At 45.8% G+C, this 26,380-nt stretch overlaps 2 protein-coding genes across 2 annotated transcripts; one reads left to right on the top strand and one right to left on the bottom strand.

Annotated features, from left to right (window-relative positions):
* Nucleotides 1-83: 83 nt before the first annotated feature.
* On the bottom strand, nucleotides 84-18,704 carry PLOD1 (procollagen-lysine,2-oxoglutarate 5-dioxygenase 1). The gene is made up of 19 exons (XM_049828220.1): nucleotides 18,299-18,704; nucleotides 13,707-13,798; nucleotides 13,077-13,213; nucleotides 11,679-11,842; nucleotides 11,061-11,173; nucleotides 9,285-9,348; nucleotides 8,052-8,149; nucleotides 7,617-7,718; nucleotides 7,370-7,501; nucleotides 7,106-7,227; nucleotides 6,305-6,409; nucleotides 5,729-5,854; nucleotides 4,763-4,904; nucleotides 4,114-4,227; nucleotides 3,771-3,836; nucleotides 3,314-3,418; nucleotides 2,763-2,909; nucleotides 2,324-2,449; nucleotides 84-2,054 (listed from the first exon to the last, which is right to left on the bottom strand). The coding sequence occupies exons 1-19, from the start codon at nucleotides 18,687-18,689 to the stop codon at nucleotides 1,899-1,901; spliced, it is 2,502 nt and encodes an 833-aa protein (XP_049684177.1). The 5' UTR covers nucleotides 18,690-18,704; the 3' UTR covers nucleotides 84-1,898.
* Nucleotides 18,705-21,757: 3,053 nt separating this feature from the next.
* Nucleotides 21,758-26,135, top strand: KIAA2013 (KIAA2013 ortholog). The gene is given in 4 exon segments (XM_049805398.1): nucleotides 21,758-22,121; nucleotides 22,123-22,858; nucleotides 23,629-24,482; nucleotides 25,981-26,135. Coding segments are annotated over 4 exon segments (1,872 nt in total). The 5' UTR covers nucleotides 21,758-21,866; the 3' UTR covers nucleotides 26,008-26,135.
* Nucleotides 26,136-26,380: the final 245 nt, after the last annotated feature.

The following is a 26,380-nucleotide window of genomic DNA, read 5'->3' as shown; positions in this document are numbered from 1 at the left end:
GGAGGCGGGGGCGGGCAGCGCGGCCCCCGGCGGCCCCCCGCCTCCGCCCACCCTAAGCAATGAAAGCCACTGACAGCGTCGCGGTGGGGTACGGGTTTAATGCGAGTTCCCCTGGCTGAAATGGTACATCGCGTGTGGCGGACGCCTCGTTAATTCCAATCACCGCACTGGGCAGGGGAAAGGCACAACAAAGTAAGTGAAAAAAAAAAAAAACAACCAAAAAAAAACAACAAACAAACAACCTGCTGAATAAATACATACACCCTTTGGACATCTTCTCAAAGATTGGCCTATCGCATCCCTTCATTTGGTAACAGATAGTTAGTTCCGCACTTCACCTAACAAGATTTATTACCGTTTTACTTTTCAAACGGATTGTCCCTGCCTGAATTTTTCTCCCTTGGGCACGCGTGAGTGTGTAGCCTCGAAATAGACCTAAAAAGCACATGGAAAGCAGCGGGAAAAGGTCTCCGTCGCCTTCCTCACGTCCATTCAAACTGTATAAAGTTCCCTCCCAGAATTTACATGTCTAAAGTGATTCTGCCTGCACTAATACGACCCATCCTAGATGACAGGGCTCTACACCTGACAGACTGTAGAACCTGGAAACACAGAGAACTAAGAGGAAGATTATTTTTTTTTCCTAAGGACAATCATGATGTGAATTTACTGCTTGTGAAACATACTAGTCTGGCAGACCCAGAACTCAACGGTGTCTGATAAGCAGAGCAGGTATCTCACAGGCAACAGCAGAAAAGGTTTCTCCCCCTTCCCTCTCTAACCATGGGTCTAGTCTAGACAGATTTTTACACCTACCAGTTCACTACAATCTCAGCACTTTCCAACCACTCATTTCTACCAGCCTCGACCCCAGCGGAGAAGTGTCTGCAGTGGAGTGTTTTGGTTTGGAATCTCAAATAATAGAAACACTGAATAATGATTTCCCCTAAGTACCAGAGAAGAGCTCTTTGATGGCTCATTCAAATTAGATGCAAAGAAGATTATCAAAACAATCTCTGAGAACCACCATGAGGCCACCAAAGACCACTGGGACCTCTGGGTTGTTATCTAGAGATTGATTAGAGCTTTTGACAATCTTAACATGGGATAGAACAGAGACAATTCAGCAGTGAAGCCCTCCTGACTGATCTAGGCATACCAACATGGTCTGAATTTGTCTGGGTATGCATGCTCCTTTTAGCTGCAGTAATAGTAGAGAGGCTACCGTTCATCTCTTCAGTCTAATCCCAGAGGTAAAGTATCATTAGCGGATCTTCCTTTAGCTAACTGGAAGCACCTATATTGCCACTGCTGCTGCTTTGAACTTTGTGATATGCTTCCAAGGACTGCAAAGAGGTAAGGAATCAGATGATCTTCAGGCTCTTATTACTGAGTTTCATCTGGTATGAACATTTAACTGTTATGACTCCTGGAGTCAGCTCCCTGATTGGTTGGTATTTGGAATAACATCCAGGAATTATTGTCTAACGTCCAGTCTTGTATATCCTGTGGATGAAAATGGGCTTCCAGCTACTTGGAGAGAGAGCTTGTGACTTGCCTCCAAAAAGCTGGATTTCCAGTCCAAGAAAGCATTTTTGTAAAGCCAACCAATCGGTGAAGGTTCAAGTAAACTGCATTTCCAAGAAACAGCGGATGAGGAGCAGAATCAAAAATGAAGGCACAAAATCTCCTTCCAAATTCTACAGCAATATTCCTAGATATTACCTGCAGTATCAGAGAGGGAGATCTTCCAGTAGTGGAGTCTTAAAATATCATTAAAAATCAATATCCGAATAGCTTTGATCAATGCCTTACAAACTCTCAGCAGCATTCCCTGTTTCCACTCAAAGTCAGCAGTGAGCAGAGCCAGGGAAAGGTCCTTCCTGTGAAGCATGGCTCTAGGGATCAAGAAAGGACACTGCGATATAACGGGTCCCTTTGGTGGTTGGAAGACCTTCATGATAGTGGGTCAGGCGTCCTGGATGCATAAGGGTCCACCCTTTCCGTGGAGCTCGAATGGAGCAATTGTAGCGCAGAAACCGGCAGCCTCCTCCCTGATGGAAACAAAACAAGAGACACATCAGCTTGGTAAAAGCACCTAAGGGAAAGGGTCTCTGCCTTCTCCTGGCAGCCATTCTGAAAACGTGAGAAGGTGCGTGGGGAATCGTCTGTGTTCTGATGCATTCAAAAATCTTCTTTCTACCCTAGCCCAGTCATTAGTTGCAAACCTTAGTGTGAAGAAGCCAGACATGGAAAGGGTTTTCAGCTGCCTAGACTGCTCAAGAGGCTGTACTGCATTCTTGACACACTCGCAACCACTTACCTCATAGTCTATTCCAACTCGGTTCAAAGCAATGTTAATGGTAAAGGTGGAAGCATCATGATGGGGCATTAAAGAGGGCTGCTCGTCAGGTTTGTAGCGAACTACAAAGGCGAGCTCAAACTGAGTCTGCAGGAGAGAAGAACAAAGTGCACATCTGTTACAGGGCTACAGTAGTCCATGGCTACTGAGCTGCAGAGCAAGGTGTAATATTTAAATTGCATCCCACTGCTAAGAGAGGAAGGCAACAATAAGCCAGGATAATGTCACTGGGAAATTGCGTATTTTCTGATGCATATACTTACGTCATACTCCAGGGTCAGTTCCTCCATATTGGGAAATAGTATGCATATTGCTAGAGGACTCTAGCAGTCTTTTCACAAAGTTGCAACTGGAGCAGGCGCTGAGCTGACCACGAATTTTGATGCTAGGGTATACATACCTTCGTATAGTATCCTGGGTACAGTTTCTCTGTGATGGGTGCAATATAGTCCAGAAGAAACTTGTACCATTCCCTTTCAAAGCCAATTTGGTTCATGTGTATGTCAATAGTTGGGACGTTCTCATATCCTCCTTGTATTCTGCTGTCCTGAAACAGAATCATGAAAATACCCATAAGGATGGGAAACCTGGATTTCAGGAATGAAAAGCACTCGTTTCTGGTAACTACAAATAAATATGACGTTTATTTATCAGAATTTCCAGGATGGAAAACTCATTTCAAACAATAATTAAAACTTAAGGTAAACATTATTACCATCAGAAGAGCTGAATGCTGTAGCTTCAGAGGACAGTAAAGAGGACTCAGAAAAATTACTTCACAATTAAAACCGGGGCAAAATCACAGCGTTAATCAGGAACAAAATCGTACTGCCTCCAGTTTCCTGGTTTAACTGTGGGATCTAACACTTTCTTACAGGAGGCCCTGCTGCCACCAATTACACAAGGATAATGGTGTGACCCAGAAATCAAAAAGCTCCTGCTTTTTCTTACCGTGTTGTCACCTGTGGACCACTGGCCATAATGTTCCATTTCTTCCACCAGCTCATCACAGGCAGTGTCAGTGAATATGGGGAACCAGTAAACATCTGGGCAGGGCTGCAGAGAGTAGGCAGGTGAGAATAGCAGGAACAAGGACAGGTGCTTGAGGCGAAAGGAGTAAGACTAAACTGACTGTAGATTGAGTCAGTTTAAGTGGAAAGTAACTAAAATATTGAGGATAGAGATTTGTCTTCTGATTTATGTGCCCCACTTCCATTTAAGAGAGCTGGAGATGTACTTCTGGAAGGATGATTTGGCTCTAAAAATACTTTCAAGGTCATGTTTCCTCTGGATTTGAAAGACAAGGTTGTGCTGAACTGCTTATTCCTGAGAATGACAATAGTGATAATACAAGCATTGTCGTGATGCTAACCTCCCATTCTGATGGGTAAGAGTGATGTTTCCTTACCATTTCTACCAATTTTCCTTTCAGAGCTGCTGTGTAGTTTTCATGGATGTACTTTTCTCTCCAGTCCTGCAGTTAAAAGATAAGCAAACCAGTCATTTCTGTGGGGCCTGGTTAAAGAGGCAATGAAAGGCCAGACACTCGTGCAGCAGTATTTCACAGGCTTTGAAGATCCAGATGTTACAAATCACATAAACACCCTCTCTTTAAATTCTGTGACTACGCTCCTCATCCCACCCGAGAGACATCGTTATTACAAAGCCTGGACCTTCCTTATTGGTGAAGCTAGTCATCAAATCTTCACGTGCCACACTGCAAAGCCTGCTGTGCATGCAGGTTATCTCACCTCAGGATTGCTGAATATTTGCCAGAGGTCATTGTGCAGGTGAGTTGTCTGATAATTCTCCAGGGACAGTATGTGTCCAAACTGATGCCGATTTGTCAGGTACATAAAGACTCCCTGCAGGACAGAGGGAAACAACCAAGCTTTGTTTCCAGGCCTCACATTTCTGTGAGCCACTATGAAATATAAGCACTGGACAGTTCCCCAGTGATGATGGCTCTGCCCAAGCTGTTCATTTACTCATTCTTTCTCCTGTGGGCCCTCAGTATAATTTCCACACTGGATATGAGGAACTTTGAAAGGTTATAGCCAGAGCCAGTAATTCTGTGCCTCTTGTCAGCCAGGGTTGGAAGCAGAGCAGAGCAGCTGCTGTGAGATTAGGTTCTTCCTTCCTACCCTGTCAATTCCATTTAGAACAGCCCTGAATAGGCCCAAGAACAAAAATGTTATCCACATTTAGTGATCCCTGGCTCTGTGCGGTTTCACAGCAAGATAGAAAACCCATACTGTTCCAAGCCTACACAGTATTGAATAACGCCAGTTCATCCTGTCCCATGCCCTGGCAGAGCTGAATGCCTTGAAACTACTTAATCTTGTCACCTCCACCCTGGCATGCAGTTCTCCCCTGCCAGCCTCTCTCTCCTCGACTGACCTGATTCCGAACGTTGTGGCAGAAAGCCATGTCCGCATCCAGCTTGCCACTGTGGAAGAGATCTGCCTCATCAAGCTCTGATCGCAGAGCCTTGGCTTTAACCATGTAAACGCTGCTGATGTAGGGAACGTTCCAAAGCCCGCTGAAACACAGAGATAGAAGAGTAAGATGTGAAATACCACTAAGACAGAAACTGCTGGATTTGATGAGATGGCAGGCAGCACTGCAGTATCAGCCAGGCTCGCCTAAACGGGCCAACTCAGAGCAGTAGGGAGAAACCATACCAGTAGGGATTGTCATTCCAGAAAAAATCACTTATATTGTCCAGAGCTTTTAAGCTGCACAAATGCTAGTCCACTGTGAAAGCAATTAATTGCTACTGTGTGTTTTTGCTAGGGACATAATTAATGGCTTGAATCTCTTCCCAGAGAGATCAACATATTTTTTACCAGTGATTTAAAAAACCTGAACCAGCCAAAGGTGCATAAGCTGATTTCCAGCATTTATCACACACATAATGGCCTAAAAAAAAAAGAGAGCCCCTCAAGAATATGAATGAACCAACAGTTATATTTTGTGAATCTTCCCTTCAAGGATCACCTGGTATTTTATGAAGACTATCTGATAAAAATTAAACAGCACTTTACAGGATTTTAAGGATCACACTAACTATAATCCACAGGTGGGAAAACATGACATGAGTAAGATGAAGTGGTTTCAGTGGAGTCAGGACCCTCAAATCCTTACTCTGACCATAAGAAAATCTGCCCAAAGTACGTTATCATCTCTGCTCAGGGGAGAACATAGAGCAGCTTCCAAATAGGAGCACAGACTTCTTTTCCTTTTCTGTACACAAATACAGCTGTGCTCTGGTTCTTTGACATTAGCTAGTTTGATGATAATGTGCTGCAGCAAGCTTTAGATTTGAGGGATTGTATCAGTAAGAAGCTCTCTTTGCATACTCACACCCTCCGCCTTTGAACAATATCCACATAATCTTCTGAGCGGGCATAGTATCCATCAGGGCTCAGCGCTCCCCAGAAATTTGACCACAACTTCTCATGGCGGCTTACCAGTGGGGCAATCACCAGCCTGCGAGCACAAAATAAAAAGGAATTGCAGGACAGGATGCTACCACAGGAAGGAAAGGAAAAGATTTACAAATCACAGGACAGTAAGAGTTAGATTCCCCCTCCCTCACAGAGTTGCTGCTTCTGTTAACTGCTGGAATAAAATTCCACATAAGAAAGGGCAAATATGGTCACAATCTCCTATCTAACTGGACCCTGCAGCAGGTCTCTTAGAATCTGATTTGTTCTAGTGACTATATAAAGACAAAACTAGGGATGATTCACATCCACTGCCTAAAATCCATGGATTACAACTACAGTAAAAAAAAAAGACCAAATAAGAGGTGTTTGTCTAACATTCCAACTCTGACACAGTTCTCCTAGTGCCTTATACATCTCGGTGATAAAAGAGTTTACTGTATTTCTTGTGCAAAACATGACCAGCAAGGATTGCTCAGACGAAAGAACTCACTTGTTCTGTTCAATCAGGATTCTTAGAGTCTCTGTGTTCTTCAGAACTATCTCAGCATCCAGGCTGAAGTAATAGTCACAGTCAGGATCCTTTCTGCACAAATCCCTATAGCCAGAGAACAAGAAAAGTCACACCAAAATCCTCCTAAAACAGAGCAAGACAAGGGACAGAACACCAGGAATTCCTTCACCTTGTAGTCTAAAGGTTGCCTTCTGGGTGCTCGGAAAAGTTCAGTTTAATGTAACAACTTGGAGGCCTAGCATAGTACAAGCACATCAGATTCAGCATCCAATAGCAGACACTGACACACAGTCAAAATTGCATTTAGCAAACTGTACCCTCAGCTCAAACTGAAGAGGTTCCCATTTGCAGTTGGCCCAAATCCAGACCTAAGATCAAACTCACACCTCCTGATCACAGACAAGGAGATACTCTGCCACTAGCTCTTAGTTTTACTACTACACTCCTCTTCTTCAGAGATACAGGTGCAAATCCTTTGTGATCTATAACTGGGTATATAGACTGCTTGATGAGCGTGGGAGGTACCGGGCTATCCTAACAGAGCAAAGGACTAGTGAGAACTTCATTTCTGAAATTGGAGAAAGGGAGCTGGTACGGAAGCTGATTTTTTTGCCAATATATAATGGGCATGGGGACTTAATGCTAGCAAAATTGAAAGAAAAGGGCAACTGAAAGAAGAGAAGGTTCCACCTGACAGTGATGATCCTCAGAAGAAACCGACTGCCTTAGTTTGAACACAGGCTGACTCTGCTAACCATCATGTATGGCCTCTTCACTTACATGCCCAAGTTACGCGCCTCAGCATTCTCCACCTCATCATCTGGTCCAATCACTTTGACGGCAAGATATTCTTTGCCATGCTCTTTAACAAAAGACTCCACCTGCATCAAGTGATGTTGCTCCTGTGCCAAAGGAAAAATAAAGAAAAACAGATAAGATGGGCTCATTTCAGGCTGCTCAGCCTCCCGTTCTTGAAAACGCCAAATCAGATGAGCAACGTTTTCCTCACATTTGCCAAGACCATCACAGGACAACCTTACTTACATGGTTGTGAATAAAGAGCTGGATTCGTTGCTTTGGATAATGAAGGTTACGAAGCCGCAAGAAAAACTGGGAGAGGAATGGAGTGGGCTGCTCGATGAAAATGCCAATCAGAATCATTGGCAATGCCTCATCCTACATTCAGTGAGAAGAGGAGAGAAGTCGCAGCTCATGTATCACATCAGACACATAAGATCCCATAGTAATTGCAAGACTTGTCTTGAGAGCTTTGAACAGACATCAGCCTTACCTTGAACCCTGTGAGGCTTCGCAGACCTTCATCACACACAGTGCAGCCGGTCTCAAACGTCCATATTTGAGGAATGTAGTTTCCCAGGTAGTTTAGCTGCAGCTGCAAAAGGCAATTTGCCATGTTACGTATTACAGGGCAGGGGAGTTTCTTTGCATCCACCCCCAGTGTAAGATCACCTTTCATCAGAACTTCGTTTACCTTTCTTGGACTAAAGAATCGGAAAAGCATGACAGCCTGAGGGTCCAATTACATGCTGATCTTTGAGCCAGACCCATCTTGCTGCTATGGACCTGGACCACTTATTGTTTCTCAAATATAAATGCACACAGGGAAAGTCAATATATGGGAAGACAGTAATTTGATATACTCTAGCCTAAAGGGTCACTTTGCAACAAATACATACCAAATCTTTCTCTCAGGATCCCCACTTACCTTGGTGGGTCCATTTCCATGAATCACCACAGGCAGAGTGTCATATAACAAGTTTCTTGCTCTCACTCGTGAGTTTTCAAACTTCAGAACTACCTCATCTGGAAATGACATTGCCATCATGTTAACACAGGAAGGCTTTTATTGATAATTAGCAGCACCATGCCCCATTTCTACTGAACAACTGCTGAAAGATGAAAGCATGGACGCGAATAACCATGCACAAGTCGTTTAAGGGCTACAGACCACATCTGAAAAGGAGAAAAACTGTTCAGAATGATCCTGTGAGGTAACAGGAGATGGCTGGAAAGTCAGACAAAGAATGCAGCTTGCTGGGCTGACAAATATGCCTTCTACTAGGAAGTGGCAGAAGCCACACTGAAAGAGTCTTTCAAAACTGGCATTGACAAATTGTGCAGTGAGGAACAGCTACTGATGGCCAGGGAGGACTCTGGCCCTTCTCACCTAAGCATTCTATGCACCTGCTGCCTCTCTTTTTCACCCCTGACAAAAGTCCACCCTCCTGCCAGAGATCATCCAAGATGTCTCCTCAACACAACCACACAAAATCCTTTGGAAAACAGACTAGTACAGATCCAAGCTCCAGTCTATCATTGTTATAATGAGCACAAGAGCCAAAAACTACACTGCCATTATAATTTTTTACCTGGCTGGAATAAAGATGGAGTAGTGCAAGACTATAAACTGAAAATATTAGGCAGTAGTGTCAGGAGAGTATGTGAATCACTTTTGCCAGGACTAGCAAAATCAATCAATCAGCAGGTCAGATCAGAAGCCTGGTATGGTCAGTGAGTGCTCACAGGCAGTATCTGCCTGTATCTCACCTTCTATGGCATTCCAGACACAGTTCTGAAGCGGAAAGACAGACAAGCCCTAGGCAAGATTGTGTGTTACTACTTGCACTGAAAGTCCCTCCTAGTTTCAATCCCCAAGGCTAATGCAATCTGACATGCTTGGAGATCAAAGTGGCAAGGAGGTGTAAGATGGAAAACCTGACCTGCATTCCCCCACGTGAAGAGGGGATTGCAATGAGAACCTAGCTGGTCACAGTGGAATTGCAAATAAAGCTCAGAACTCTAGCAGAGGCTTTTTACTGATGCTTATTCTGCAGGGACAGGAATTTCTGAAATTTAATCCCCTCAGCTACAACTTTATTTCTGGTGTCAACATGCCGTTGCATTCCAAGGAGAAATGAGCTTCCTTCTTCCATCTCACCTAATGCTCCATTTAGGTTTTGGAAGATCCGGCTTCTTTGGTCTAGACTGATGTTGATACTTTCCTTTAAAAGAATGAGATAAATAACCTTAATTAGAACACAAGTTCTTTACATGTGAGAGACCCTATGCTGAGCAAAGATGTATCACATTCTTATAATCATTTCCATACTATCCAAGCTCTGAAATCTAAACCACTCCCAGCTAACCCTCATTTTCACTTGAATCTGGGACAACTCACCATTTTCTAAAACAATTTAAACATATTGTATTAGGCAAAACCATGCAAATAAACATTTTAAAACTGCTGTGGGTGTGCCAATAATAATACGCAGCATATTAATGAAGTACACTTGCGGCACAGTCATATAAAACCCATGTATAACATGCAGGAATGCCGAGATAGCAAAAACATCTGCTCTGACGATGGTTTCTTGCCATCTATCCACAGGACAAGTGTCACCCCAAGTGTTGTCCCAGATACCGGTGTCAAACCAGAACACAGTAAAGGTGCAAGGCCAGCTTGTGCAATCTTTGTTTTTATTCCCTGCTGCAAGCCACACTCTGACTGGGTTTTTGTCAGACTAAAATCCAGCTCTGACTTAACAGAGTTCGGTGTCCCTCCAGGCATCTATTAAGATTGATTACTGGAAAGGACAGCAGGGTGCTAACATCCGCTGTCCGAATGCCAAGTCAGTGGAATTACTCAGCCTTTGTGTGGCACAGGGCCAGAACTGCAGATGAGAACATTAAAAGAACTGGTCATGTCAAAATATCACAGGCCATAATCGGATTTGGGGAAGTAAAAAAGTGCAGCTGTTCTGAATTTTTTACCAGTCCTGCTGGTAAAAAAGTGCAACTCCTTCTCTAATCAGTCTGAAAGCAGTTTCCTATATCTAATGTTTCCTCTTGACTTTACTGTTACAGTTTGACTTCTTAGCTCCCATGCATTTGTGGTGTCCCTCAGGGACAGACTGCACTGTGTAATGCGGAACTGGGCAGGGACAACAGAAGCAGAATCACCCCGTGGGCTGGATGATTCAGCCAGTGCACCACACGGTGCTGGAATGGCAATGATGCTTCCAGGGTCCATTCCAGGCTTCTGTATGATGTTACGTGGCATGCTACAGAGGCTGACGCAGATTTTGCTTGCCAGGATCTGGAAGTGTTTGCTGAAGGCAGTGGCAGCCTCTTTGTTCCAGCAGGGCTACCCACTGTGATGTCTACAGTCCCTATCCTGTGGCACAAGAGTGGCTAAAAGGCTGTGAACCTTTGTCCCTTTCATCACCTCAAACCTGCTCAGGCCTCATCTGCCCCTGTACTTAAAATGTATTTTAGTGCTAGGTTGGATATCTGTAAGTCGGCACTGTACTCTGCAGGGAAGATACATGCTTAAAGTCTGGGTTTCACAACCCCTGGAAGGAGGCTGGTTAGTTCTGCCACACTCAATAGCTTTAAACATCAGCACATATGGATACTGGTATGAGTTTCCAGGCTTGTTTTAAGACACCTATCTTCCCATTCACGTTTTAAGCTTAAAGATAAAAACTGCTAATAACTGAACAAAGGGGTGGTGGCTAGAATGCAAATTTTCAGAACGGAAATGGCTAACTATACATACTACTGGCCTTTTCCATGTAAGGATGCCAGAGCATTAATTAAGAGTCAATATGTACGTGATTAACTTCTTCTACTGTCAACAGGGATACTGCATAGAGGATTAACAGTGATGCTTCTCAGATGACTCCTCCTAATCCCAAAATCTAGCTACACCTACTCTTTTTTCTGGATCCAAGAAGACATTCGTATAGAAGAGCTGGTCACTGTCATCATCCTGTCCTTTCCACTCCTCCACAAGCTTCTTCAGGTTTGGAGCATAACCTATGAAGCCTGTGGGAATAAGTATGAAGAGGTGTTTCAACCCAGACAACCAAAAAAGGAAAGCATTCCTGCATACACACACTCTCACTTCTTTCACACACAGTCTCAGTCCACCCTGTGTTACTGCAGAGATACACCAGCTTTCAGCAAAGGCATGTCTAGACCGCACTTCCCAACATGGAATGACACCAGGATCAAACCTGTAATCTTCAGCATCAGAAAAGCTCAGATACCCACACCCTGAATGATAAGTCTCACTGAAAAGGGAGAAGGAATAGGGAGCAGGTTCTTATCCTTCTACAGGCAATTCATAGCTATGTCCCCTCCTGCAGGTAAAAGACAGAAGCATTGTTAATCTTTCCATTCCGGCCAGTTACGCACAACGCTTCGATTTGTGCCATCTTCTATAAAGATGCTTTCCAAACCTGGTCCCTTGCTACTTTTTCCAAAGGCCTTTTAATAGGAGGAAAAAGCTGAGAGAGGTTCTCGGCTGAAAGAAGGTTCTGCATCTTACCTCCAGAACCCAGGAAGCGCTTTCCATCTCGCACCTGAGGGTACTTGGCTTCCAACTTTCTGTCAGGATAGATGTAGTTCTCTGCTGAGAAGACCACCTTGCTCTTGGCTTGTTTGAACTTCTTCAGCAGTTCTGCAGGGCCCGAAGCAAAGAGTACATCATAGCTAGAGTAAAAGACAGACAAGAAAGGGACAAAAAGGAATGGAGTCAGAAAAACATGTCAGCGTGAAGTTTCTAGAAACAGCTAATTCTTTAGGAATTCCTTTCTTTTAGTTCTGCTTCACAGCATTACATTTTTTGTCATAATTATAGCTAATTAAAATCCAATCTTATTCACAGGATGGAAGATGTTACTTTCCACTGCAGAAGATTCCACAGTGGCTTGGGGCAACTTACGCCCATTCTTATTTTTACAAAGTTTTCACTGATGATAAAAACAAATCTTCCAAGCTGCAAAACAAGCTGATCTCTTCTTGTTTTGCCCCCATTTAGAACTGTGAACCCCTGGTGCTCTCATTGTAACAATTTTTAACTTATTGGAGGAAAAATTACGCTGCCATTCCTTTCTAGATTAAACAAACCCATAGGTCATGCTTTTTTACACATTTTGGCATGCTGCAACTCTCCACTGAGCTCCCTGCAAATCTTCAGGAGGAACCTATACTGGACACTAGTCACTGGATGCTGCACTCCAGCCGCTGTCTCTTCAGTACTGGGTAGAACTGACTAATTCCCAGGCGACACTCCCAGAATGAGACTTGCATTTTCTGCAAGAGGATTTGCATACTTCAAACTCATTTTAGCGAGTGAAAAAGTTGCTCATTCCAGAGATTAATCATTCCCAACTTCTCTAAACACACGTAGACACTCAGAGCTGCAAAAGATGATCTCCCTGCTATGGGAGCCAGAGACAGATACAGGGATCCCAGACCTGCCTGTTGCTGGGCATATGAAAAGACAATGAGACTCCAAACCATCCTTTTCCCTCTTCACATTTATCTGGCAGACTAATTCTTGGCTCTCAGGATTGTGTTGCAGCCTGCCTCACCTTATAAAACAAATAGTTCTGGTAAGAAAGGCCTGCCTAGATCCACAGAAATTGTCTGCTCATTCTCTGCAGATAGAGGCAGCCAAATTCCACCCTGGCAGATACAGGTACAACACTATCAATTTTATGCAAAAGTTGGAATCAGCCTATTCTGATCAGACCTCCCCAGCTGCCACGGATGCAGCTCTAAGCAACTCTTAGGCAACTGCAGAGAATTCAGGGGGAAAAAAAATGGACGTCTGGATACACCTTCCAAAAGCAATCTACTTCACAGTTTATTTCTTCTTAGTAAGAGCCTGTCCGAACAGCCTTATGATTCAGTTCATGGCAAATATTTTCCAACCCATTACCTGTCTACGAAAAGGATGATCAGGTCTTCCTTATCCACATACTGCTTCAAAGCTGATTTCAAGAGACGGACCTTCTGCCCACCTCCTGCTGGCTTCTTGTCATCTCCACCCTGCCATTCCTCATCCAGCCCCAGCACCTAAAAACAACAGGCACAGGGTCTACTGAACAGGTCACTTTCCCAGCAAGACTCACAGGAAAGGACCAGAACCCACAACCTTGCTAGACCTGATAACTCCCAATGCAAATCACAACAGAAAAAACCAGCATCAGGACAGATGGACTAGGTATGCCAGCCTTTGAAGCATTCTCTGGGATGGAGAGAGTAACATGTACCACAGTAACTCTCAGCAACAGGGACAGGAGCACACTTTGTACTGTGTGTTTTGGCACTGCAACGGAAAGTTGCCATGGGGGTCCCTTGAGCAGAACTTATGGATCTCACCTCAAGCCAACACTCAGGAAGGAATAAGACACTGCTTCAGAAATGCCCCAGTCACAAGATTTTTCAGCCAGCTGAGTAGGTATGTCCCCTCTTAAGCTTTTATTTAATCACTTTGTGGCCAAATCTTACCCATTCCACAGTTCAAAATTCCCTTTGACCAACCACTACTGAGGCTGCCAGCCATCACCTGGACTTTGTAGTTGAAGAACTGGGCTGATCTTCTAAAGCGTTGGAATCCCTCAGTCTGCTTGGTGGCAACAGTAAGAACCAGCAGGTTTTCTGCATACAGGAGAAAGCAAAAGAGACACATTCAACTTGCATTGTTTTCACAACCACACCTAACAAAGAGGCTTTACTATCAGATACTGAGCCAAGGTAGAGATCAATAGTCTTAAAGGTACTTGACAGATTTGACAAAGGGAAGTCAAAATCCAACCACTGAGAAGCAAAGTTACTTTCCCAGTACATTCTTTAAGTTGATCATGAATCCAGCAATAGAATCCAGGAGTCCCAACTTTTGTGCAAACAGTCATGGACACAGGTTAGGTCTGTTCTATATGACACTCAAAAATGTTCAGGTTCATTTTAAATCAGGCAAGGGAGGTAGTCTAGCTGTGGAGCTACCATATCCTGCTGAGAAGAAAACAGCTTGCTTACACCTCACTCAATTATCTCTACACTGTACAATGTTAAGCACTATAGGTGTTCTCACTGCCCACAAAGCTTCAACCTCAGGAAGAAAACCAGCTTCAAATCCTACTTATTTGCTGCCTGGATTTTCTTGGCACCAACTCATCAAAGATTCGTAGAGGGAAAATGAAAGCGTGTTTTACTGGAGGAACTATTACTGGAGGAACTATCGCAGGGGACAGAACAACAAATTTCAGGGTTTGATTGAAGAACCCAAAACTAATTGCAGCAAAGCAGGACTTCCTTTGCAGCAGAGATTAGAACTCGGTCCTGGGTATAAAATGAGAGATTATGTAAAGACACAATTTCATTGCCTGAGTTATGAGCTAGAAAAAGAAAATATATTGTGTTAAGTGATTTTTTTGCCCTGCTATTGAAAGCTACAATTCTCTTCTGTCACATAGAGTGTGAAGGAAATTAAACTTGAAGATAAAAAATAGAACTACTACAAAATGCCCATTTGGAAGTCAGCCATTTAGTGTAATTGGCTTCCTGTTCCCCACAGAGTTGCTTTTTTGTCACTCAGCATTGACTGGGTGTAGGGAAGACCAAAATTAGGCTGAATGTTATTATTCCTTCTCCATGGCTGCTCCAATTTTGTACTGCATTCCTGAGGTGTTTTCCAGATTTTTTCAGACATACACAATGTGAATTTAATTCTGCCATAATTTTCATTTACATTCTCCTCCCAAACTTGCTTTTCATTTCCAGTCCCTTAAAAATGACAAAGCTAAATCCTGAAGGTCTCTTTCAGAAGCTTCTCTATAGTACCACTGGAATGTGATTTTTATGCAGAAGCTCTGGTTTCTTCATTGTAATGATTAAATGCTATACTTCATCCTAACACTTTTGCTTAAGTAGGAATTTATATAGGTTCTGGAATCCAAATCCTGGCCATCCTATTTTAACATCAGAAAATACCAGGAAAAACTGAAAGCACATTTTCTTGGCTTGAGCGGGCTTCTTTTGGAACAATGATTTTTTTCAATGGATGTACCAGATGCATCTTACTAGTGTACCCAAACTGATACTCTTGTCTGATCTTAGGGAGGAAGGATCTAGAAGCTGGAGTCCAAAAGGCACCAAAAGTAAAAAAACAAGTGTAAGACTCCAAAGTAGGAAGAAAGAGGATGTTCCCAATGAAATTCCTAAAATCCTTTACCTGCATCAGAATAAAAAGAGAGGAGAGATTGAGAACAATCAATAGAAGGTCAGCTCTAATTGTATTTTTTACACATTCACACAGACAGGCAAAGGGAGTGATGAATAAAAGAATATGAATCCTGCATTTGTGCAGTTTTTAAAGGCAGATTTTTAGACGTATAAAGTGCATTCCTAATCCAGTTCCTCCAGCACGCTCCAGTTCCTTTTGTCCTGTCCAGCCAGAGGGTGCAAACAAATGAGTAAAATAGATACCTCCTCAGGGAATATGCTAAAGCCATTAAAGTTTCTAGCCATACGATGGCATGCAGAAAACGATGGCAGCTTTATTAGATAGCTTTGAGCTCATGGTTTCTGAGAAGGTGAAGATCATGCTGCCAATGAAGAGGGTGGCAAACGTGGGCTTGCCAGAGAGGAATGTAAAGACAAACATCAAATTCTAGTACCTGAAAGGAGAGGAGAAAGCATATGTTAATGGTAAAAGAAGGAAAGAAAGAAAAGAGCCTGACTGCTGTGCAATTATTTTAGCTTGAATTCTCAGGCATCTCACATTAAATAAATCACTAACTCATTTTCATGCCGTTACCCCAAGAAAGCAACAAACTGTTTATATGAGTGCCAGAAGTTTGCTGGACAAAATGCGAGAGCTAAAGGCTCACATGGATGAACAGGAAGCGGTGTCCTATTTCCAAGACAGAAAAGGTTTCACCGTGCAAACTCACTGGAGCATGGAAAAGCCAGCACAATTATCCTCTCCAGCAGAATTCCAAGATTCCCCTGTCATTACTGGTCTGTGGGGGTAAGACTGTGAGAGACATTAAGCTCAGTTTCTGTTTGGAGAAATCTCTGCAGTAGCGAGAGCTTTCCATCCCAAGAGACATTCCTTCAGCCCAGTACTAGAAGCTAGTGCTGAGCTATGTTGCCTCCGCTCCTTCTCTTTTAACCCTTTCTTCTCTTTCTTGAAGATTTTGCTGAACACTGGTGCAGCTGATAGGTATTTCCAGAGACAGAGCTGTAAACCCTTTTAATTTCAGTATCACATGCAGCATTTTAAACCTCCAAAAGCAGATTTATGCTTCCCTACTTTCATGTCACAGTTACTTTTCCTATGTAGAAAGGGTAGCCTATTCCATTAAGCTGGGCCCAGAGACTCCTTGGGCCATGCTAACAATTAGAAATCATATAAATACATTTAATAATGGTATGGCTGCAAAATACAAACACAGTGTGGTTAACGAAGCAAGCAATGGAGTAGGAACCAGGGGAGCTGGACTGTACTGCTAGCTCTGCTATGGAACATGGAGTCAATCTTGCTATCCCTCTCTTTTTCCATCTGTAAAATTGTAATAGAGGACATGTACCACTTTTGTGAGGGTTTTTGAGCACTATAGGTGGAAAGGATCCTGTAGGGACAAAGCACTTAACAGGGACTCCGATATCAACATTGCAGTGAAATGACTGGGTACAAACACTAAAAATCAGTGACAAGATGATATCAGTCACAAAAAATTTTAGAGTTATTTACTTCCACTCTGACTCTACAGGGAAAGCACAGCTGCAGCTGCATTTTAGGACAAGGAATGAATTTATCCCTAGGCTGTGCTTTGGGAAATCTTACTGTGCCACTTCCTGTCAAGATCGTGTCCAGAAAATACCATTAATACAAGGATCAAATAGAGAAAATCAGTGCACAATTTACTAGTGGATAATATAATCTCTGTATTAAATCTACATTTATGGAAGTTTTTTTTAAAGATTCCATTAACTACAAATAACTACGCTTAGAGCTTTTGCAGGGATGTAAAAGAACATAGAAGAGAGAAGGTAGGTATCATTCTCATATTACTCTGGGGAAGCTGAGGCACAGCAAAGGTAAGGCATTTTTTCTTCGAGCCATGCCAAAAGTGAATGTGTTCAGAAAGCAGTTAATTCCAAATCCCTCTTCCTAACCAACATACCTTGTTCTCTTTTCCTAGCACTCAATTTTATATCTCTAGTGCGCTCTAAAACCTTACTAAAAAATGGAAGATTCGGGGTGTGTAAGGAAGGCAGGATAGCACAGAAGTTAATTTCTTACTTGTATTTGTCTAATAGTTATCCTAAATGCTGAAAAGATTTTGCTTTAGTTATGCCACCACAGCTAAAGAACTCCCCTTCCAACTCTTCCATGGATACACATTAGCTGTATTATTATTAAGTAATATATATAGTAAAGGTAATTATACGAGAATCACACATTGTGAAGGGAAATATTCTGAAGACGAAATCTCCTCTTAATTGCCACTTCTCTAATGAAGAGAGAGATAATTATCCAAACTTCTTGGCAAAATGACAGTGTGTGAACCTCTTTGTCAGGCTGGCTGACACTCTGGCTGCCCTAATCCTCCACTGCTCTACCAACTACTCTTCAGAGCATCTACCAACTGTTTATGTGGGGCTAGACTGATGTTATTTCAGGAGCATCCCGGATCTCAGGTCACACTGTGGCCACTCTGGGATCAAATGCTGCCTGTTAACTAATTCTTGAACCGTGTCAGTTCAAAACCAGGAAGGGCTGACCCAGGTGGGACGCTACCCAAGGGACTGCGAGCACTTTATTGGGATGAAATGGTGTCCAAGGCTCGTCTCGCACAACTCAGAGCTGTGAGCGCCTGTCTGGTAACTGAGGCGCCCAAGAAGCATGTGCAGAGGACACCCACGCCGGCCTGTGCACTGCCTCAGAACTCGGCAGCAGGCGCTAGATGCCGCCCAGGGGCTCGGGCTCTGCAGCGGGCACTACTCTCGGGTCGGGCAATGCCTCTGAGCTGGACCGGGGCGCTAAGGACAGTGGTGGCCCCGACCGCGGACGTGCCCGTCCATCGGCCGGGCCACCAGCTCCCCGTGCTGCCAGTCCCCACCCTCTGCCCCGCAGCAGACACCCCCCCTTACCTTCCTGCTCGGAGGCACCGCCGCCCTCCGCCCCGAGCAGCGCCAGCACCACCCAGGGCAGCAGCACCGCCGGAGGCACCATGGAGGCGACTTCCCTGCCCGGATCCCGGTCCGGGAGCCGATACCGACCGGGACCGCTGCCTGCGGGACGGACCCGGGCGCCGCTCCGCAGGGACCCGGCGGACGGCGGCTCTAGAAAGCTCCGGAGCTGCCGGAGCCTGTGCCACGCACCAGACCCGCCCGGCGGGGACGGGCGGAGGAAGCGGGGAGGCGGCGGCTCCTCCTCCCGGGCCGCCCCGGCCCCCGCAAGAGGCGGGGAGGCAGCTGGGGCCGATCTGGGAGAGGGAGCAGGAAGCTCTGGGGCCGAGGCTTGTGCAAAGCGAGGGAACATCTGGCTTTGGCAGGGACGCGAAGCCGGTGGGGGTTGATCCCGGAGCTGCAGCAACTTTACCTGGGGTGCGGGGTCCAGCAAGGCTTGCTGCCGAGGGGGGCTGTTACAGCACAGCCGTGGGACACCGGGCAATGGATCTGCAGAGGAAGAAACGTGGGTTAAGCAGACGTGGAGGAGGAGGGGGCTCACTTTCTGGCCAGCTTCAGTTAGTGCTGCGCTGCATCTGGTTGACACAGTCATTAAGTGTGAAAAAAGCAAAACAGACAGGGATTATGCAGAGCTCTGGAAACTGGAAGCCCTTATTAAATACCTTCTTCCCCCTTCTTCCCACCTGTCATTTCACCTCATCTATTTCCTTGGCAAACACAAAATCTGCTGCGGTCTTGCTTCCTATACTAACTGTTTTTCTCTGGCCATATACATGTCTTTAAGTCTTATATTTATCTCTTCGTCCTTGCACTGAGTTTTCTTGCTCTAGCCCTGATGACTTACCAATGCATCTTCTAGTTAATTCTGCCTAACTTTGAGAACGGGCAAAATAAACCTGTCTTATAAAATTACACTTTAAAAAAAAAAAAGGGTTTAGGGTCACTTTTATACTGCAGTGAATCTAAGACTTAGATGCAGGGAAACCCTTCTGAGCCTGCAGAACACCTGGTGAGGAGCTACCACTGACACATACCTTACATGAGGCCTTGAGCGACACATTGTTACTACCGAAGCAAATACCTAGCAGTGACAGTGCCATTTTCTTAGGCACTGTATATAATTAAACCCAACTTTGCTTCCATTACTGAAAGCAACATTAAGAGACTACTTATTTTCTCTCTTGTAAGGTGTGAACAATAAAATTTAATTGTCCGCAAAGAACTCACAGAATGACAGAGGCTGTATAAATGTTATGTGCTGTTCTGTAAGACATAAAGTAGATGGAAAGAAACCTTGCAGTATACTACTGAAGCCATCACTGAAAGAGGCACTGAGTCCTCAGCCACACCTGAGCTTGGCCCATGAAGCACATGTTACAATAGGAAGGTAAGGTGTCTGGGAGAAAGGAGCAGTACTGAGTGGTTTAGCAGAGGCATAAAAAGCAAAGGATGTGTGCTGAGCAATGGTGTGGCACGTACATTGAGATAACAAAGAAACGCAATGCCTCAACGCAGTATGTTTCACTCAGCTGGACCGGGGCTATGGAATACACAGCTGGAAACATACAGGGCATCATAAAGGCATTAGGATAATACAGAAGCCTCCCTCATTGCAGAGTTCAGTTTTAATGAAAAAATTGGCTGTGTAAAATTCTGAGCCCCAAGTCTGCCGTTTTCTGTCAGTAAACCACCTCTTTAAATTAACAGAAATCACCAATATTATAGGATTCAGATTTTCAAAATAAAACCAAAAAGGTATGATCTCAGAGGAGAAAAAAATAAGCACGTTAGAAGGGCCACACTGTAGCTAACTGATATTCTCCATACTTCATAATAGCATCCTCCCAAAAAACTACCATTACTATTTGTTTGTTCACTGAGAATGTTCTTGAGTGTGTTCAAAGCACTTTTGTTTCCATCCCCTCTCCCCGAAGCAGGAATTCCCTTATAATTACCAGGCAAACAGAATACTCCTCATGCTCAAATGATGTACTACAGGCAACAATCCAAGGAAATACTAGTTCTCCCTAAACGATGATTTCAGGAAACTTCCTTTTGCAAAGCTGCCAGTTTCACTAAATAAAAAAAAAAAGGGGGGGGGGGGGGAGAAAGAAAACAGATATTGATGTTAGATTTCTTCAGATTCTTCAGGCTTTACGGGCCTGGACAAAGCCCCTGATCAATCTTTAGCAGCCTCAACACCTTAAGCCTGGAGCCACAGGAAAGGCATTCAGCCCCTCACCTTCAAACCTGAGATTGAGATCTGTGACTCAATCTAGAATTTTAGAAATTTCAAGTTTCTCATTTTAATGAAGTTAAACCTCTCCATTCTAAAACGAAAGGGGTTTTGCACACGAGAAATCATGAATGCATTGTTGTTTATACTGCTGTACTCAGACTGCCCATATTTGACAGCTCTGTTTGCATTCTGCAGCTATGCCAACCCAGCAAGCATATTTTTTTTCCTGTTTCTATGTTTGTACTGCTTTGTGCACTCTGGCTGGAGTCGGCCGCCTGTCTTTTTAAACAGAGGCAGCTGCCAATGCAGATGTTCCAATGAGTACGTGCAACACGTGCTCCAAGCAAAGCAGCGACTTCCTAAAAACCGAAACGCTCGGAGCTCCGCTTTTAAAGCAGCCTCAAAACACACCAGGCCGTCTGAGAAAACACCATCCCCACTGAAACGTGCAAGGGACGGGGTCTCACCCACCGTTTTTACGGATTCCAGTGCCCCCCGCCCAATCGATCAGCTCGTTTGCAGGAAGAAGTTAAGGAAGTGCCTCGTCTGCTCCCCTTCACTAAGCTGGTTCACTGGCTCTATCTGGTCAGGAATTTCACACTTGATTTTAGCTCACAGTGTTTCTGCATGGCTCGCTACTGTCTTTGGAGAGCTGCACGGGAGTACAAAGCTTTCCGTGGCACGATGCGCACATCTTAAGTCACGCCACAAAATTTGCTCCTCTATTTAGTAGACGGCGGAATAAAGTTTGGTAGAATATAGCTTGCTTTCCCGCACTCGGCTCTGCTACGATAACAGGAGTAAACTGCCACTGGAATTACGCAAAACTCCTCCAGGCCCGCTCCAGACTATTTTTTTCCCCTCGGTGCGGTCACCGGGCGGTAGAGACCCAACCTCAGCCGTGTGCTGACCTAAGGCTGGAGCTGCTGGCTGACACCCGCCGCTACGGCGCCGGGGGCGTCCCACCCCTCCCTCTGCCTGCAGCGGGGCAGGGGCAGCGGCGGGCCGGAGCCGGGGGCCCGGAGCCGGGGAGGGGGGGAGGCCCGGAGCCGTGGGCGGGCCGTGGCTTCCCGCCAAGGACCTCCTCAGGGGAGGGCGGTACGACCGAGCTGTCGCAAAGCGCCGCGAAGCGCGGCGGAGCTGCCGCACGGCGCGGCGCGGCGCTTCCGGGCGGCGGCGATGATGGCGGCGTGAGGGTCGCTGCGCCGCGGCGAGGTCGGGGCCGGGGAGCGGCCGCTGTGGGCGCCGCTAGGCCGCGGGACGGGACGGGACGGGACTCCCGCGCCGCCCATGTGGCTGCAGCAGCGGCTGAAGGGGCTGCCGGGGCTGCTCTCCAGCAGCTGGGCGCGGCGGCTGCTGCTGCTGCTGGCCCTCCTGCTCGTCGCCTACTGGTACCTGGGGGCGGCGCGGGCGCGGCGGGGCGCGGGGCGGGGGACCGAGCCCCGCGGCGCCGCCGCCCTCTGCCTGCAGGCGGCCACGGGCGCCTGGCGGGCGCAGGCCGAGCGCGGCGATGCGCTGCCGCTGCCGGAGGAGGCGGCGGGGGGGGGGCGGCGGCGGCGGCGGGCCGGGGCCGGGCCTGGCGCTGGCGGGTAACGGCTTCCTGCTCCTGGACGTGGCCGCCGGGCGCCTCTGGGTGTCGGCGGCGGGATCCGGCGGCGGCCCGGCGCTCGCCACCGAGTACCCGGCGCTGGTGCGGCTGAGGGCGCTGGGCGGGCGCGGCGAGGCGCGGGCGGCGCTGGCGGCGTTGCGGGACGGCGCCGTGCGGAGGGTGCGGTGCGTTCAGACGGGGCCCGGGGCCGGCGCCGGGGACTGCGTGACGGTGCGGGAGGAGGTGGTGGCCCACCGGAGCCGGCCGCATCTCTACCTGCAGCGCATCCGCATCGCCAACCCCACCGAGCGGGTGGCCGCTTTCGAGGCCTCGGCCCCGGCTTCTGCGCCCTCGCTGGGCGGCCGCTTCGCCACCAGTCTGGAGAAGGTGGAGGAGCGGCAGTTCCTGCTCTCCTCCGGTCGCCTGCTGCTGGCCGGGAGCCCCAAGGTGGTGCTTATGGTGGTGGCTGCCAAGAAGCTCGTGAGCCGGGTGCAGGTGGCGCCCAAATCCCACTTTGACGAAACCGTGCTCTCTGTGGTGTACACCTCGGAGCCCATCGAGGTCTCCAGGCTGGAGGAGACCTTCAGCAAGCTGAGGGAGTCGGCCAAGAAGGAGATGCTGGAGGTGATGCAGATGGGGGTGGAAGATCTTTTCCAGGAGCACCAACAGACCTGGTCTGACCTGTTCATTTCGGGTAAGGAGAGCGATGCTCAACTTCCGAAGGGTTGCTTTAGAGGGCAGCTGAAAGCTCGGTGACCTGGTCACTTGCTGTAAGGTCTCCAGGGGCTCCACTCTTCCCGATGGGTTTTTCTCAGGGGCCAGAAGGCACATTTATGGGATAATAAAACAGCGTTCCTGGTTTGGAACCCAGCGTACTTTACAAAAATGGACTATTCCTTACTGCATAAAGGAAATGGTAGAAGAACATTTCTAATCATAACTCTGGATGTGCTGGCTTTCATGTGTTCAGGAACTTTGCTGATTTGCCCAGCACGTCAACTCTAAGTTGGAAATAGAGTTGACCTCTAGTGACAGTATAAAGGACAGATTTCTTCATGGAAGTTAAGGACTGTCCTACAAGGATGCCTTTTCTTAAGATTTTAATGGCCTTGCATAAAAGAGCAGCTGCCCAAGTAACGTAGAACTTGCTACTTTATAGCCAGTAAAAAGATAAATGTTCCTTTGACAGATCATTCTTGCGGAGTCATGGTGACAGCTCCATAAGGCATCCGCTTGTCAAACGAGCTTTGCCTTTAGCAGGAGCTTGGCTTTCAAACTTCAAGTAGCAAAGACAGCGTCTAAGAAAATGCAAGGAAGCATTTGCACTACAGTGTTTTATAGGCAGAGGTTTCTTAGACGTTACAAAGAATGCCTGTGTATTGAACCACGGCATGCGCGTGTGATCTTCTTAGCATCATATTCGTGTGTGATCCTCTGACTCTTGGTTGTTTTCTTTTATTACAGGGGTTGAAATGAGAAAGATCACAGATTCACATACACCATCCAGTGAGACTGTTAACATGACCCTCTACTATGTCCTGTCAAGCATGCCAGCTCCTCTGCTAGATCCACTCATTAGTGGCGAGGACAGAGAAAAAATGGAAGCCAGCTTGAACTATGCTGACCACTGCTTCAGTGGCCACGCGACCATGCATGCAGAGAACCTGTGGCCAGCAAAGCTGACCAGTGTCACCCAGATCTTGCAACTGTCAGACCTGTGGAAGCTAACTCTCCAGAAACGGGGATGCAAGGGTCTTGTGGCAGCTGGAGTCCATGGACTTATGCAGGGAATGGTGCTTAGTTTTGGGGGTCTGCAGTTCACAGAAAACCATCTTCAGTTTCAGGCTGACCCTGATGTACTTCATAACAGCTATTCCTTACGTGGAATCCATTACAATAAGGACTTGATTAATCTAGCTGTTCTGCTGGATGCTGAAGGAAAGCCCTTCTTGCACGTGTCTGTGAAGTTCCAAGACAAGCCAGTTAGACTATATGCCTGTGAGGCAGGCTGTATGAATGAGCCTGTGGAGCTGACCTCAGAGGCACGAGGTCATACATTCCCTGTCATGGTGACTCAACCCATCACACCACTGCTTTATATATCAACAGATTTGATCCACTTGCAGGACCTGAGACACACGCTCCATCTAAAAGCTATTCTGGCTCATGAGGAGCACATGGCCAAGCAATACCCAGGCTTACCCTTCCTGTTCTGGTTCAGCGTGGCCTCCTTAATCACATTGTTTCACTTGTTTCTGTTCAAACTCATCTACAATGAATATTGCGGGCCAGGAGCCAAGCCACTCTTCAGGAGTAAGGTATAAGGCTGCTGCTTTTGGCTGCTGTCCACTGAGTGTTGTCAACCTGATTTTCTGTCAGCTGTGCCTAGGGAGGTTCTGTCTTGGACTGCGAGGATTTTCAGTCTCTCTTGCAATAAGTGATCTGTGACCTCTTCTTGCAAGAAGTAGGATTAGGGCAGGGGTTGGAGCAGTAGGGCTCACAAACATCAGAAAAGGTAAATCCAACATCTGTCCTTCTTAAACGTTTGTGAGGCTGCAGATCAAGGCGGGCACAGTCCTTTTTCCACACATTGGTGTAGGACATTGCTTGTTTTTAAGCCAACAATTCCAGCTGTGTCACGAGATGATGTTTCTTGTTATGCAGGATTGGAATGCTTGTGAGTGAGCTGCTCTACTTGCCTTTACTACCGTGTGGGAGACGTGCACGCTTGTCTGCCTGGTTTGAATGTGTGATGTGTCATACAAGAACACACAAATGCAAGCTAGTGTTCCTAAGTGAAGGTGCTGACTTGTTCAGACTGCTCCTAAGTGTTCACAGATTTATAGATGCTGTGCAGTCCTCCATCAAACCACATCTACCACCATCATTTTGGGAAGGTGCTGAGTTAGCATTTCTCCCATTCAGACAAAATACATAGCTGTGTTAAGACGAGTACTGAGTGCTTTTTACTGTGAGTTGGAGGTTCTGACTTAAAGCTCTACTGCGTCTCACTTTGGTGTAAAGAATTTGAAAGTCTTGTTTTGAGTTGCCTTAGAAAACTTAGTTGCTAGTAAAAACTTAGCACAGAATAGAAAATAGACAGTGATTTCTGCTCTTAGTACTGGTACTTTCTGTTTGTGTGTTGATACGGAGTGGAAATGAAAGATGTGTGAGCTAGCCATATTCTTCAGAGGCATCCTTCCTTAGGGTTGAACAGAGTTAAATGTAGCTTGCGTTTTAAAAAAAAAAAAAAAGCGGGGAGGGAATAAAAAAGGATATAGTTAAATAGAGCTGTTGGAGGAAAAGTTCTAGGTTTAGATTGCCCTGTTTTTCCAAATTATAAAAGTAAATTCAATTTTAGATAGCTAAGGCTGGGCCGAAGGTACTGGACTAAACTTGACAGTCAGTATGTAAGGGGCGTTTAAAGTGATTTGGCAATTTGTAATGTTGAGCACTGGAAATCAGGCCTGATCCCAAGCAGGTCTGAATACCTGTCATCCATGGAAAGAATGAGAGTGCAAGGTACTTGTGCCTTGACAAACTAACCTAGGAAGAGGTAGGATAGATATGTATATCAAAGACAACTGCAGTTATAAGCCTATGATCATGATCAAAACCTTAGTGCAGAAGGAGGAAGTGGTCAGGAAGTAATTTCAATTACTCTGTATACAGCTGTGCCCTGACATGCATCCTGAAATGTGTCCTTGAGATTATAAAATTATGTCCTTTTTTCACTGCTGTCTATCTGGTTGCCTTTTTCATCTACAAGACTTGCCTTCTGCCTTTTACAAAATGACTTGTTAACCATTACTACAGGTAACTGTCCCTGACACTAGTCTCTGAAATGCCGCGAAGCTTCACAGCTACACACCAGGGCTGATGTAACACCTCTTCCTTCTTGACACTGCAAAAAGCCTTGCAGTGTAGAGCAGACAAGTCTGTTGCCTCGTCTTAATTGGACCTACTTAAAATGAAGATGATGCAGAACTTGATTCCAGAAACAGGGATGAAGTGGAAGCCAGCTGAAGCTCAAAATCTCTGTAGCAGTAAGCAAGGTGAATGGTGTTGGAATAACACCCTGTTTCATTAATTGAATGGGAACATCCCAGTGTCCAAGTGAGCTTAGTCCTGCTTTCAGCCTCCATTTGCACAAGACATCTGACAATTTTGCAGCTGAGAACAAGGACCTTTTGAAAGCAACAATCCTTTTGTGCCT

The sequence above is a fragment of the Accipiter gentilis genome, chromosome 1, assembly GCF_929443795.1.
Source record: "Accipiter gentilis chromosome 1, bAccGen1.1, whole genome shotgun sequence".
NCBI classification, from domain to species: domain Eukaryota; kingdom Metazoa; phylum Chordata; class Aves; order Accipitriformes; family Accipitridae; genus Astur; species Astur gentilis.
The sequence above is the reverse complement of the archived record's forward strand: the minus strand, read 5'-3'. Positions and strand labels throughout refer to the sequence as shown.

Bases quoted from the DNA above. Each gene is read 5' to 3' on its own strand.
- PLOD1 (XM_049828220.1), bottom strand. From the start codon at position 18,689: ATGTTCCCTCGCTTTGCACAAGCCTCGGCCCCAGAGCTTCCTGCTCCC. The intron at 8,150-9,284 runs GTGAGATGGAAG...TGTCATTTCCAG, and splicing joins AAACCTAAATGGAGCATTAG to ATGAGGTAGTTCTGAAGTTT. The intron at 2,055-2,323 runs GTAAGTGGTTGC...TGTTTCCATCAG, and splicing joins GAGTTGGAATAGACTATGAG to GGAGGAGGCTGCCGGTTTCT.